This window comes from Grampus griseus (genome assembly GCF_964374135.1).
Source record: "Grampus griseus genome assembly, chromosome: 6".
In the NCBI taxonomy this organism is placed as follows: domain Eukaryota; kingdom Metazoa; phylum Chordata; class Mammalia; order Artiodactyla; family Delphinidae; genus Grampus; species Grampus griseus.
Genome location: NC_139000.1, coordinates 8,538,931 through 8,553,573, shown reverse-complemented (window position 1 = coordinate 8,553,573; position 14,643 = coordinate 8,538,931). Strand labels below are relative to the sequence as shown.

The window sequence follows — 14,643 nt, the reverse complement described above, 5'->3', positions numbered from 1 at the left end:
GCTGCCTATGGCTCAGTGGCTTAGATCCTGTGGGGGTCTTCAGGGAGGACTTGTCCCACTCCCCAGGTCTCCTCTTCCAGGGCCTTACCTCATTGACCCCAGGCACAGTCAGGGTCAGGCCTTTCTCAGGCCACCTCAGGGCATCTGACTCCCAAAACCCTAAGCACAAAGCTGGTGGCCAGAGAAGCTTCGAGGGTGAGCCAAAACCAGTGTTGACTCTTGCTGTCACCTAGGAATGCTTGCAGATGGGGGTATTAAGACAGAGTTGTTTTTATCTTGGTTAGGGATTTTTTCCATGGACAGTCTTTGTAATAAACACCCTCCTTTGTCAGATTGAATGTCTAAATGAATCTCATGTCGTTAGGTGACATGAGGCAGCTGGTCAGGCACCCTTTTGGCTCTGGGCGTGCTGATTTTGAGGTGCCTGTGGGAGGGCAAGGGAGGTGTGGCCAGGAGGTGGCTGAATATCCTGGTCTAGAGTCAGGAGAGAAACTTGGGCTGGACATGGGCATGTGGTGGAAGCCGTGGTGGTGTGTGTGATCTTCCAGGAAGGGATGCAGATGTAGAGAATATGGAAGACGACCCTGGTGGGGCTTGGGGGACATGTGTCAGAAAAGAACAAAGCAACTGGAAAATACACTGCGAATGGGGGGCCCGAGAGGCGTCAAGACAACCAAGAGAACACAGAGCTGAGGGGCAAGGACAGAGAACAGAAAATATGCAGAGAGTTTGCCTCACCAGAGAAGGAGGTGGCCAGGGAAGCGGGTTGAAACAGGGAGAACCGACAACCCTTTCAGGCGGCAGGGAGGTCTAGAAAAGATGGCTTTTGTTATTACTATCGTGGTTATTGTTGTCACCACCATTATTATTATTAATGGGAGAGGCTTTTGCACATTAAAATCCTAGCAAGGGGGCTTCCCTGGTGGCGCAGTGGTTGAGAGTCTGCCTGCCGATGCAGGGGACACGGGTTTGTGCTCGGGTCTGGGAAGATCCCACATGCCGCGGAGCGGCTTGGCCCGTGAGCCATGGCCGCTGAGCCTGCGTGTCCGGAGCCTGGCTTGTGCAACAGGAGAGGCCACAACAGTGAGAGGCCCGCGTACCACAAAAAAAAAAAAAAAAAAAAATCCTAGCAGGAAAGAAAGTGGAGAGGAAGAGGTTGAAGATACAGGGACCAGAGAGGGCATGAGAGCAAGGCCTCTGAGCAGGGAGGGGGAGGGAGCCAGGAGGAGAGCGGGTCCTGAGCGGACAGGACCTCTCTTCCACTAAAGCCTGAGGAAGGGAGAGAAGGCAGGTAAATTTGTTTATTTAGTGGCAGAAAGTTTCTCCCCGGTGAACCCAGGGAACAGCCACATGATGGAGAAAAGGTCCCAGAAGAAGCTGGCAAGGACTGTACAGGCTCTTACTGCCCTTTCACATCCAGTGGACCTCAGCAGACAGCTCAGAGCCAAGGACAGCCTGGGCGAGATCAGGGCCCCAGCGCACCCCAGGGCAGCCACAGGGCTGGCTCTACAGCACGCAGGGCTACCAAGGCCTTACCAGCCTCAGCGCAGCCCCTTGTCTCCCTTATAGAACCAGCCCCGTCTCCTCTGGTCAATTTTAACTTAATTACACTCAAATCTGTTCTGTAACATGGACCTTTTTTAGGTAATAGTGGCTGGAGGAGTGTTGTTCTATTACTTCACGTTTTCCAAACCCACTTCACACAGATGGCATCTCATATTCCTATAAGGCCAAACACAGAAGAGGAATACTGCCAAGGAGGCTGGGCTTGGGACGTGTTTTAGTGCAGTTAGAATGGCCTTATTTCTTTTGACATCTTGATAAATCTTTCTGCACTGGATTTGGGAGATTTCAACACTGAGGAATGTTCATGCCCTGTCCATTCAACAAATGAATCTGCTGTGAGCCAGGCCTGTGCCCTGCATGTCACCTCCTTTGTCAGGCTTTATCTCTCTTGGTCTCCGCCACAATTCTGTGGAGTTAGTCTCAGCATCCCTGTTTTCATCAGCGATGCAACTGATGCCAAGAGAGCGGTCACCCAGGAAATGAGTGACAGGGTTGGGATTCAGAGCAAGGAAAGGACCCTTTCCATTTTATCAAGGAACCTCTCAAACATAGTGTTTTACTCTGTTGAAGTTTTCATTTTAAAGATTTTTTTTTTGATGTGGACCATTTTTTGGAAAGTCTTTATAGAATTTGTTATAATGTTGCTTCTGTTTTGGTCTTTTGGCCGTGAGGCACATGAGATCTTAGCTGTATTGGTGGGACCCTCACCCCCTGTGTTGGAAGGCGAAGTCTTAACTACTGGACCACCAAGGAAGTCCCAAAGTTTTAATTTTAAATGTGACATGTATTCCAGTGCAAAAGGGTCCTTAGGGAATTGTCAAACGCCAAGAACTGTACATGCAGTTTTTAAATCAGGGTCTTAGAAATATTCAAATCAAACAAATTTGGGGCAGATGTATTAAGTAACTGCTTTGGTTCTTGCCTGAATGACATCAGCAGAATGAAAGAGAAATAATAATCGATTTTGTTAATAATTCAAGACAGCGACAAGAGTGTGTGTGGAAGAAAGAAGGGAGTGTTTGGATTTAAGGCCGTGTCTGACAGCAGCGTGACCCTGGAAAGAGGAGGGTGGGTAATAACATTTATCAAGTGATTGTTACATGCCAGGTCCTCTGTGTGAGCTTTAATCTTACCTGTTCTAATGAGCTTCACGGGTAAATATATTATCAGACCCATTTAAGGTGAGAAAATTGAGGTTCTGAGAAGATACACATCACGCAGCTAGTGTGTGGAGGGTGGGCTCTGACCTGGCTCGGTCTGTAAGGTCCACACTGCTCCCTTTGAGGATGCCTTCCTAAGTTACTTACAGTGTGGAAATAGACCCAAACTCTGAATTAAATGAACCCTTACACACGTGTACCGTCCCTGCCCCCCACACTTACGGATGTGTGTATAACTTCTGCTGTTTATTAAAGAATTCAGGGAAAAACAAAGGGAGCAACTACCAGCCAGAAACTGGGCAACAACCATGTCCCAGTCCTTGAACATCAGTTTTAGAAATTCTCTTTTATATCCGATTATAACACATACATTTCCAGGGCTGGCTTTGGAATCCGTAGGGGAGAGAGGCTCTTGTCCTCACAGTTACCTTTCGAAAGGGCAGTAATATACATTTGCCGACTGCATATGTTCTAAAGGTGGGGTGGAGTAGGAGTCAATGGAACTGACTTTGTAGGTCAAATATACGCTAGAAAAGAAACTCGGATACACACATCGAGGAGAATCATGGTAAACAGGCAAACTCTACAGCTCAAAGAGATTCACGTCTACTTGTGAAAAGAAGTGGAGCCAGAGCGTTCATTCAAGGTGATGACTATAGGACTCAGCCCTCTTCTGTATTAAAACGGATGTGGTGAGAATTACATGAGATAACAAGTGAGGCTCCCTGTCCGGTACCGACACAATGGGGGATTCTTGGTAAATGGTAGCATTAGTTAATATCATTGTCATTACCATGACTTGGGGTCTAAATTGTGAGGGTGAGAAGGACTTGGCAGGGTCAAGGATGTCTGCTGTATTTTTTCATATGGGTGACTGGGAGGACAATGGTGCCATTTATAGAAGTGAGGCCTCCAGGAAGAGGAGCTGTGTTTCTTAGCTCCTGGCTGGTTCCCAAGCGTTCTCAAGTCCAGGTCATTCACCTTGAATCCGGAGCTGCCCATTGCCTGCAGCCGGCTTCCCACAGGCGCGTGCCGGTGACTTCAGTTGGGTCCTGAGATGCATTTGAAGGGCACGGCACTTCAGGCCTAACTGCTCAGTTTGTCTTTGGCCATTCCCACAGCACCCCCTGACTTCCTGGTAGACCCCTGATCTGTGTCTGTTCCGGCTGGTAGGCAGCCGACCCTCACTAAAGCCCTTATAAAAGTTCCAGGTGTGGGGCAAAAAATAATGTCATTAATAATACAGAGGCTGGATATGAGTTAGAAGGAAGCCTTGTAACTGAGGGGTAGAGAACTTTCCTTCCCTGCATTCTCTCTGCCAGGGGTCACCAAGGCACAAGCTGGCAAAGCTGGGCATTTAGTTAATGGCTTTTCCTTCATCCTTTTATCTACTTCCCCCAGGTAATCTCATTAGATTGCTCCCATTTCCTCCCTTGGAGAGGAACCAGCCTCACTGTTAGGTAACATTTAGGTCATTTGACTCTTCAAATTATCATGCTAAATCTGCTAGAAAAGAAGAGACTACGCTCCTGAAGAAGATATTAAGGCAACCTGTCTTTCTGCCCCCTTTTGTTTATATGAGAGATGGCGGTGGGGGGGGGGGCAACTTCAGGAAAGAATCTGAGGTCATTCCAGAAGCTTCTCTGATCGCTTGGCCCAGGACGTCCCCTGGTTCCAGGAATGGAGGATGTCACTTGGTCAATGAAATCTGAGCATCTTCAGCCAGATTTTAATTTTAAGGTAGCCCTGGGGTATGATCCTGCTCAATATAACATTATACCCTCTCGCAGACAATTTGCATTAAGAAAGGGCTTCTGGTCCCGGGGAGCTGGCAGAGTGGCAGTGGTGGGGTTGAGAATAATTTGGCATAGAAGTCCTGGGAGATGTGGCCGGGGTTATGGAGAAAAGTGTCCTGCTTCTCACCCTCACCTCTGGGGGTCCCAGGATACACCTCCACCTAGAGACCCAGCCCTCTTCTCCAGAGGAGGAGGAGAATCTCTCCCACCCTGGGAGGACATAGATGGCCAGTGCTTCAGTCCTTCCCCATCTCTGTGTCCACATTCCAGTTAGATGCCCTGCTGTATTTGCATCCCCATTGGAATCACTGTTGAAATTGACTTTGTGCTTCCCAGGAACTAGCCAGCTGTGGATGGAGTAAGAAGGAGAAACATAGTCTCGCTCCCAACGTCGTGGCCTTTACCCGGAGGTTTAACCAGGTAAGAATGCCGCTTGCATGTGCTTGTGCAGATAGCGCTCTGTTGTCCCCCATGGGCTGGGAGCCCCTCCAGGCTTCAGTCTCAGGCACCTGGCCCCAGGTCCAAACTCCTCTTCCTAAGCCCCCACTTCATCTGTGCTTTTTCACACAGCGGGGGGAATTGAACACCTCTTTTCTGTGTTTAAATCATTTCGGTGGCTTCCAATTCCACTTAAGCTAGGGTTCGGGCACCTTAATGTGCCCTACAAGGTCCTGCGTGGTGGGTCTGGCTTCTGTCCACCTCTCCAGCCTCATCTCGTTTGTCCCCCCACTCTGTGGGCTTCGGCCATCCTGGCCTCCCGCCTCTTTCCTGCTGCATCACATCTTGGTCTCATCAGGGCCCCATTCGTGCTGTCCTCCCTGTTCAGCTCCCAACCAGATCTCAGTGGGAATATCACTCTCTCTAGGAGCCTCCCATGAATCTCAGCCTGTATAAGGTCTCCCTGTCATATGTCTCCTCAGTGCACCTGTACTTCTCCATGTGGTCCTTTCCCCATCTGTCCTCATTCTGTGTAACTCTTTAGTCTCCATCTTCCTTGGCCATCTGTGGGCTTCACGAGGGGAGGAACCATGTCTATCTTGTTCATCACTGTGTCCCCCACCACCTTGCCCTATGTCAGGCATATAATAGACCTTCAGTAAATATATGTAGAATGAATGAATGAGGTACTCAGGAAACACTTTTTGAATTGAATTTCTTTGAATTTCTGATGGCCTGGTCACTGGCCGCATGCATGCTACTACAAACCGACTTGGTCCAATCAGAACCTTTGCTCCAGGTAGGAAGCGCTGCATCCCCACCTAAAGGAATGATATCAGGGACTTGGACCAAGTAAGTGGGGTAGGCTTCTGACTGCTCAGACAGACCTGCCAGAACATGATCTTCAGTAGAAAGTACGCTGCAAGACCCCTTTGAACAAACCAAAGCTCCAAATGGGGCTGTTGACAGCTTTTCCTCTTTCCTCTTGCTTTTCTGGTTTCAGATGAGGACAGTGGCCTCGAGGTTGCACAGTGTGCGTGACTGGGGCTCTGGGTATTGGGCCTGGGTTCCCTTTGGGCCTTCCCTCCAGCTGGGCCGTCCCGCTGGGAAGTGCCGGGTCCTGCGCATTGCCGTTACTCAGCTCTCTCCAGGCTTCTCCAGCCCTGGCTGGTTACCGCTCCAAGCATAGTGAGAGACTCAGAGAGGCGCCAGCTTGTGTTCTGATGATCAAGGCCAGAGTTCACATTATTGTTGTTTTCTGAGATACAACAGGAACTAAGGAAGGCCTAGCCACATCTGTGGTAGGGACTGTACACCCTTTGTTTTGAAAAGAGAAATACTGAAGCCTTCTTTTTTTTCTTCTTTATTTTCAAAATCTTTTCCTTTTCAACTGAGCTTAGTCTTTAAAAAAAACCAGATGTGTACACAGTATCAGGGGATTCATAGTTTCCTTAGCAAAACTATTTGGCTGGGAGCCAGCTCAGTCCCACCTCTGATCAGCTACAGAGCTCCCGGAGGAGGGCCACTGGCGGCTCTGATGTAATCTACTTTGCACGTGGAGGCCAGGTCAGCTTGGCAAAGGGCAGTGCAGCTTGTTCTGTGAACAATTGTATTGTGTCCAGCTCAGACCAAGTGGGTGAAATGAGCCAGAAGTAAAGCTGCATTCTCACAGAATGCTCTGAGAAATGGTCTCCCTGCTGGCCTGTGAGCCACTTAGAGAGCAGTTCCTGGACACAGCCCTGGTAGCTCTGGTTTGAAAACTGGCCAGTGGCCAGTCCATCAGCCGCTGGGGCTGCTTTCCGTGAGATGAACTGATTGGCGTCTCTTCCTGGCAGACTTTCACGTGTGACAGCAAAGCTGCTCATCAGACTCCAGATAAAGGCGAGCAGGTCCCTTACCTTTCTGAGCCTGTTTCCTTTATCTGTGAATGAGAATGATAATAGTACTCACTGTGCACAGTTGTTACGAAAATGAAATGAAATGATATAGGTAGAGCTCTTAGCGCCGTGTCTGTATGTAGTAGGCATCCAAACATTTTTTCGGGAAGAAAGGGAAGATTAGTTGATTGGAAGGAGGTTGCGAGGGAATCTGAGGCTCCCTGTGGCCAAACCAAAAATCCAGCAGCCAAGTGTTCTGGTCGGCCTCTGAGGACGTGCCTGCTTCTCCATGGGACCTGAGTCCCTTCGGATTTGTTTATAGAGTGGCTGAGATGGAAGAGCTTGGCCAGGTTCCCTAAGGGTCTGTTATGGGCCAGGCTTGTGTCTTGGCCCCAGGGAGTTCACCATAAAGCCAGAAGTTCTCAGTCTTTTTCCGATCACAGATTCCTTTGGGAATCTGACAATATCACATATGAACCTGCCCTCAGATAAATACATAGATATATACATTTCCATTTAATCTGAGTGGGTTTGCTGCCTCCCCTGCCCACTGCCCCCCAAAGTCTGTACATGAACACTTTAGAGGTCTGTGGACAGCAGGCTGAGGAGCTGTGGTCACATGGAATCAAACAGACCTGAGTTTGCACCTTAGCTCTACAACTTGTTGCCTGTATGATCTTGGGTTGTCTTTCAGCCTCTGACCTTCCTCATTTATAAAATAGGAAGAATCGTTTCAAGTGATTTTTGAAGATTAAATGAGAGTCATGGATGTAAAGGGTTTAGCTCAGCACTTGACATATAGTAAACAAGTAATATTAGCCTTAAAAAGGGTGGTATTGTAGTGGGAGCTACAAGCTGAAAGGAAGGTTAGCCTTGGGCCTAAGTGCTGGCGGTGGGGTTGAGATTGTGTCCTGAAGATGAAGAATTAGGAAGAGACAGAGAGGGAATTCGGATGACTTGGTTCCAGTCCAGGCTCTGCTGCTAACCTGTTCTGAGGCCTTAGGCAAGTCCAAGTCTAGGTCTCAGGACCCTTATGTATTAGCAGAGATTGGACCAGGCAAAGGTTCCCAACATTTTGCCCTGGAGGACTGCTTTAACGTTTCTCATGGACTCATATATATATATATATATATATATATATATATATATATATATACACACACACACACACACATACACGTACGTAGTTCTTAATGACTGAAACCCCAGCTCAAACTCGCCTTACTGGCTTATGTAACAATGTCCAGGGAGAGACTAGACTTCATGTATTGCTTGGATGGCGCTGCTCTCTCCACCTGGAGGTCCCTGGAGACGTTCAGGGAGGTGGTTTCTCTGTGCTGGCTCCCCTCAGGCGGCCCCCTCCTCTGTGGTTCCAAGATGGCTGCCAACAGCTCATTGTGAGGGCAACCCCTGCAGAAAAGACCTTCCTCTTCTTCAGTAGCTCCATTTGATGTCCTGGAACAGAGACTCTGGGGTTGATGGCCCTGGCTTGAGCCCCATCCTGCGCTTCGTGATCTCATCACCCTGACCAGGAAACAGGAGGCTCTGGCTGGCCAGGTCTCAGAAACAGGCCTTCCCGTGGAGGTAGGGTAGGGGGCCAAGGCCGCAGGGACTGAGATGGGAGGACTGGCAGTTCCTCAGGGAAAGTTGGTGCTCGGACAGGAAGAGGCTGAGGGATGGCCAGAACCGCCCACAGACCCTCTTCCCTCTTGCACTCTTCCATCCAGCTCTCAGCTTTCTCCCCTGATCAATCTGCTGGTACCCCATGCATGCGTCATTAGCCTAGTCACCGAATGTTCCTGATTCCTCTTGGCTTTAATCGAGACTATTTAAAAAACAGTTATTGAGCACTTAGGCTCAACTTACTGAGTTAGATACTGTGCTAAGCATTTAACCTGCATCATCTAATTCTGTTTTCACAAAACCCACTGAGGCCGATATTTTAAACCCATTTTATGGATGAGGAAGCTGAGGTTCTGGAAAGTGAAGTAACTTGCTCAAAGCCACATAGCTGGTGAGTTTCCTTACTTAGGGCCCCCCGCATTTTTCTGAACATGACTCCAGTAGAATCCCCTGTTCTTCCAGACTTCATTTATCACAGGGCTGGGAGGCAGTGTTAGCATTTTCCCTTCCAAATGCTACCTCCAAACAATTATTCTTTCCTCGTTGTATAAACCCTCCTTCATTTGAGGCTCATTACTTCTGGTTATATTCATTTATTTATTTAATAGACATTGACTGCACATGGTACCGGGCTCTGTGCTAGGTTCAGGGGGTCAGCAGTAAACTGGATGTAGCCCTTGCCATCATTAGCTCATAGTCTGGTGGGGGAGACAGACGTGATGGAGGGGATTACAATCCAGGGGAATCAGTGCTAGGGTGGGAAAACCAGAGGAGAGGTGTGGGCAGTAGGAAGGGAGGCCAGGAGACTGGATTGGAGTCTGTCCCATTAATCTAGGTGAACGACAGAGATGTAGAGTGGCCGGGCTCAAGAGAATATTAAGAGACCGAATGATAGCACTGGGTGATTGATTGGATTTGGAGGGAGATGACAGGGAGGCGCAAAGGAGGCCCTGCTTTGGTCCTTGGCAGCGGCACTCTTTGAGGTGGTGAGTGCAGAGGAGGAGGAGCAGTTGTGAGAGGGGAGATGACGGAGAGGAGAGAGGTCTGGGCGTGTGAGCTCAACCATGCAGCAGGTAATTGGGTATTTGCGTCTGGGAGTCAGGGGATAGATCCAGCTTGAAGATGCAGATATTGCAGTCACCTGCATTCGAAGCCGCAGGAGTAGATGAGATTGCCCAGGGAGCAACAGAGGCCCACGTGAGAGACTTAGGGCTTATGGGAAGGGCAGAGGAGAAGGGGCTGAGAAAGAGCAGCCTGGGCACGAGAAGAACACCCAGAAAGGCTGGTGTCTTGGAAATCAGTGTCTCAAGGATAACGGGATGCTACAGAATGGGTCATTTAAAAGGACTAAAAAAAGAGTCTTTTATGTTTAGCAGCACGGCGGTGCTAGGCTCAGCAGGAGCTGTTCTGCGGCGGTGTGAAATGGAAGCTGGGCTGTAGCAGCTTGAGCGGTAGATGTGAGGAAATGGAGAGAGCAGGTGTAGGCGATGCTTGAACAGTGGCTCTAAGGAGAAAGATGAGAAGAAGGGGGTAGCTGGAGGGGTTGAAGACGTTCAGGGAGGTGTTAATATTCCTCTTTTCTTTTCAGCAGAAAGAGCCTTGGGGGTGTACATATTTTGAATGGAAAGAGCCAGTACACCGGGAAAAATTAAAGATGAGGAGAGAGAGGGAATACATAATGAAGTGAAGTCCCAGCGAAGGTGGGAGAGGCCGAGGCCTGGGACCTCTTCATCGTAAAAGGCGAGTCTGCAGAAAGGAAAGATACAGACACAGGTCTGCTTGCAGGTGTGGTGCAAGAAGGTTCACGGCTCCTCTTTCCTCGGTGAAATAGGAGGTGAAGGCGGGGAAGCAGGAGGAAAGCTTGAGGGGTTTGGGGGGAGCTTGAAAAAACCACTCCAGGGGAAAGAGAAGGTTGACTATGGAAATATAGGAAGACTTGTGGGCAGAGCCGCTGGAAATAGAGGTTGTGGCTTTTAAAGTAGCCCCAGGGCATGAGGGTCGCTGGTTCTCTCTAGTTGCACTTTGCAGCCTAAAGAGAGGGGCACAGGAAGGCAAGTGGTTGGATCCATCCATGATGAGCAAAGCAGATTTTTTGAAGGACCATGGGGCAAGGGACCTAAAAGTACTGGCTAAGAAGGGGCTGAAGTGACAAATGATAGGGGATCCATCTGCTCAAGAGGAAAAGGGCCACCAAGGACTCCAAGGCGTGGTGAGAGGGAAGGATGGGCACAGCAGTGGGGTGGGGGTCAAGGAGCAGGTGAGGATTAGAAGGTTAAAGGTTGTGGCCCGAGACTGGAACTTCAGGTTTCTGATGCAGCGCAGTCCTGGGTAATTTGGAGAAGGAGGTGACTGGAGTGATAGGTGTGTAACAGTTGCTGAAATGACCATGGTCGTTCACAGTGATGTTGATGTTACCCAAGGAATAAGGCAGGGTTTGCTATGGAGAGGAAGGCAGTGGTCCAGATTCTGATCTGCTTGCTATCTCTAAAGTTTTACCTTTCCAGAATGTAAAAAAAAAAAAAAAAAAAAAAAAGGAACTCATATATATGTAGCCTTTTCTGACTGTCTTTTCACTTAGCCATATGCATTTAAGATTCATCCATGTCTTTATATGGCTTGATGGCTTTTTTATGAGTACTGCTCATTGTATGGATTTACTAGTCTATCCATTCACCTTCTGAAGGACTTACAGTTTTTGATGATTATGAGTAAAACTGCTATAAACATATGCATGCTGGGTTTTTTTTGGTGTGGACATAAGACTTCAAATAAACTGGGTAAATATCTAGGAGTACAGTTGCTGGATCACGTCTGTACCATTTTGCATTCCCACCAGCAAAGAGTGAAAGTTTGTGTTGCTTCAGGAAGAAATAAAATTGTCTTTATTCACAGATGACATGATGGTCTATACAGAAAATCTCAAAGAAATCTATTTTTAAAGCTCCTGGAACTAATAAGGGAGTATAGCAAGGTTGCAGGGCACAAGATCAATATATGAAAGCTTCCCTATATACCAGCAATGAAGAATTGGAACTTGAAATTTTTTTAAAAAACACCATTTACAGTAGCACACACATACTCGAGAAATACTTAGGTATAAATCTAGCAAAGTATGTACAGGTTCTGTATGTGGAAAACTATAAAACACTGATGAAAGAAATCAAAGTAGATTGAAATAGAGAGGTATTCCATCTTCATGTATTAGAAGACTCATTATTAAGATGTCAGTTCTTCCCAGCTTGTTCTATAGATTCAATTCAATCCTAATTGAAATCCCAGCAAGCTGTTTTATAAATATCAGCAAACTGATTCTAAAGTTTATATGGAAAAGGCTAAAGATGTAGGATAACCAGCACAATACTGAAAAGGAATGAAGTTGGAGGACTCACTCTACCTGATTTCAAGACTGATTGTAAAGCTATAATAATCAAGACAGCTTGGTATTGGCAAAAGAATAGACGACCAGGATTATGAAACAGAACAGAGAGCCCAGAAATAGACCCAGACAAATATAGTCAACTGACCTTTGACAAATGCATGAGGGCATTCAGTGGAGAAAGAGTAATTTCTTCAACAAATGGTGCTGGAACAATTGGAACTGTTTTTGTGTACGTGAAAAAATGAACCTAGACACAAGAGTTTAGGCCTTTCATAAAAATTAACTCAAAATTGATCACAGACCTAAATGTAAAAGACAAAACTATAAAACTTTTAAAAGAAAACGCAGAAGAAAACCCTACATGACCTTTGGTGATGAGTTATTAGATATAACACCAAAGCACAATCCATGAAAGAAAAAATTGGTAAGTTGGACTTCATTAAAATTAAAATCTTCTATTCTGCAAAAGACATTTTTAAGAGAATTAAAAGACAAAGCACAGACTGGGAAAAATATTTGCAAAACACATATCTGATAAAAGACTTGAATCCAAAGTATATTCTTAATACTTAACAATAAGAAAACAACCCAGTTAGGGACTTCCCTGGCGGTCCAGTGGTTATGACTTTGCCTTCCAATGCAGGGGGTACAGATTTGATCCTTGGTCTGGGAGCTAAGATCCCACATGCCTTGTGGCCAGAAAAAACAAAACGTAAAACAGAAGCAATATTGTAACAAATTCAATAAAGACCTTAAAAATGGTCCACATCAAAAAAAAAAAAAAATCTTGAAAAAAGAAAACAACTCAATTAAAAAACAGGCCAGGGACTTCCCTAGTGGTGCAGTGGTTAAGAATCCACCTGCCAATGCAGGGGACATGGGTTCGATCCCTGGTCCAGGAAGATCCCACATGCTACGGAGCAACTAAGCCCATGCACCACAACTACTGAGCCTGTGCTCTAGAGTCTACGAGCCACAACTACTGAGCCCGAACGCTGCAACTACTGAGCCGACACGCTGCAACTACTGAAGCCCGCGCACCTAGAGCCTGTGCTCTGCAACAAGAGAAGCCACCCCAATGAGAAGCCCATGCACTGCAATGAAGAGTAGCCCCGCTTGCCGCAACTAGAGAAAGCCCGCGCACAGCAACAAAGACCCAACACAGCCAAAAAAAAAAAAAAAAAAACAGGCCAAATATCTGAGTAAGTACTTTACCAAAAAGATGTAACCAAGGGCAAATAAACGTGAAAAGATGCTCAGCATTATTTGCCATCAGGGAAATGCAAACACTATGCACCTATTAGAATGGCTAAAAAACAAACAAAAAAACAACCCAAAACAAACAAACAAAAAACCTCACGAAACCTGACAATACCAATTGTTGGCAAGTAATTGGAGCAACACAAACTCTCATTTCTTGCTGGTGGGAATGAAAAATGGTGCGATCCAGCAATTGAACTCCTCAATATTTATCCAGTTTATTTGAAATCTTACATCTACACACATACACATATTCACACACACACACAGATACACAAATAGCACACAAATATTTATAGCAGCTTTATTTATAATAGTCAAATACTGAAAGTAACTAGGATGTCCTTCAATAGGTGAAAGGATAGGCAAACTGGTAAATTCATACAATGGAATAGTCTTCATTGGAAAAAAAAAAAAGAATAAGCCATCAAGCCATATAAAGACATGGATGAATCTTAAATACATATTGCTAAGTGAAAGAAACCAGTCTGCAAAGGCAACATAAGTGTGATTACCTCCCCCATTTTTTTTTTTTGACGTTCTGGAAAATGCTGAAAAAAATTCTGGAAAGCTAAAATTATAGAGATGGTAAACAAATGAGTGGCTGCCAGAGGTGTGAGAAGGGGAGAGCTTTGAGGAGGGGAAGAACAGGGGATTTTTCAGGGTGGTGAAACTATTCCGTATGATACTATAATGTTGGATACATGCCACCGTGCATTTGTGAAAACCCTTAGAACTTTACAGCACTAAGAGTAAACCTCTTAGTGCTAACTATGCAAATTTTAATCATTGTGGAGATTAAGGGGTCCTAGGATGGAATGTAGAACATAACAAGTGAACCTAACTGGATTGTAAATGTATGAAACAACCTCCCTGAGAAGGGTGAGGGGAAAAGGTGCTGGCCTAAGTAACTTTGGAAATGAGGGAGCCTGAAAGACTAAAGACAAAAGGAACTGTATGTAAGCACTGTACTCTGATCAAGTTGTTTCCCAAGGACGGATGGGTAACAATTCTGGAGCCATTATGCATGAACACTGGAATTGAACAATTAAGGAAATGGGTGGCAGATGGTGGGACCCAGGTTTCTCTCACCTGTTGGAGTAGACAGTTGTAGACAAGCAAGAGGAGGCTAGAGTGATCCATATGGTAATGGATTGGAGGTGGAGACATTAGTAGGAAGTCATATTTAGCTTAATATAGATACAGATGGTTACATATAGAAATATTTATAGGTATGTATATATACAAGAGTTAGGGTACACACACACACACACACACACACACACACACACACACACACACACACACACTTCCTTGCTCTGCATCTGAGAGGACCTAGAAACAGTGATACCTAAGTAGCACGAGCACACGTAGCTCCCAGATCTTGGTTTCTAACACCATTATCTAATAAAAGGAACCAGGGGGCACTTCCCTGCTGGTCCAGTGGGTAAGACTCTGTGTCCCAATGCAGGGGCCCGGGTTCGATCCCTGGTTGGATGCCTGGTCGGAGAACTAGATCCCACATGCATGCCACAGCTAAGAAG

The 14,643-nt window shown here is 46.4% G+C and overlaps 1 protein-coding gene across 3 annotated transcripts in view; it reads left to right on the top strand.

Annotated features, from left to right (window-relative positions):
* The window catches only part of RALGPS1 (Ral GEF with PH domain and SH3 binding motif 1), a 282,818-nt gene that overhangs the window by 93,475 nt on the left and 174,700 nt on the right, over positions 1 to 14,643 (top strand). For all 3 annotated transcript variants that reach the window (XM_082657473.1, XM_082657474.1, XM_082657475.1), the window contains one exon: positions 4,859 to 4,942. In XM_082657473.1, coding sequence (XP_082513599.1) covers positions 4,859 to 4,942 — 84 coding nt within the window. The remainder of the gene's footprint in view (positions 1 to 4,858; positions 4,943 to 14,643) is intronic.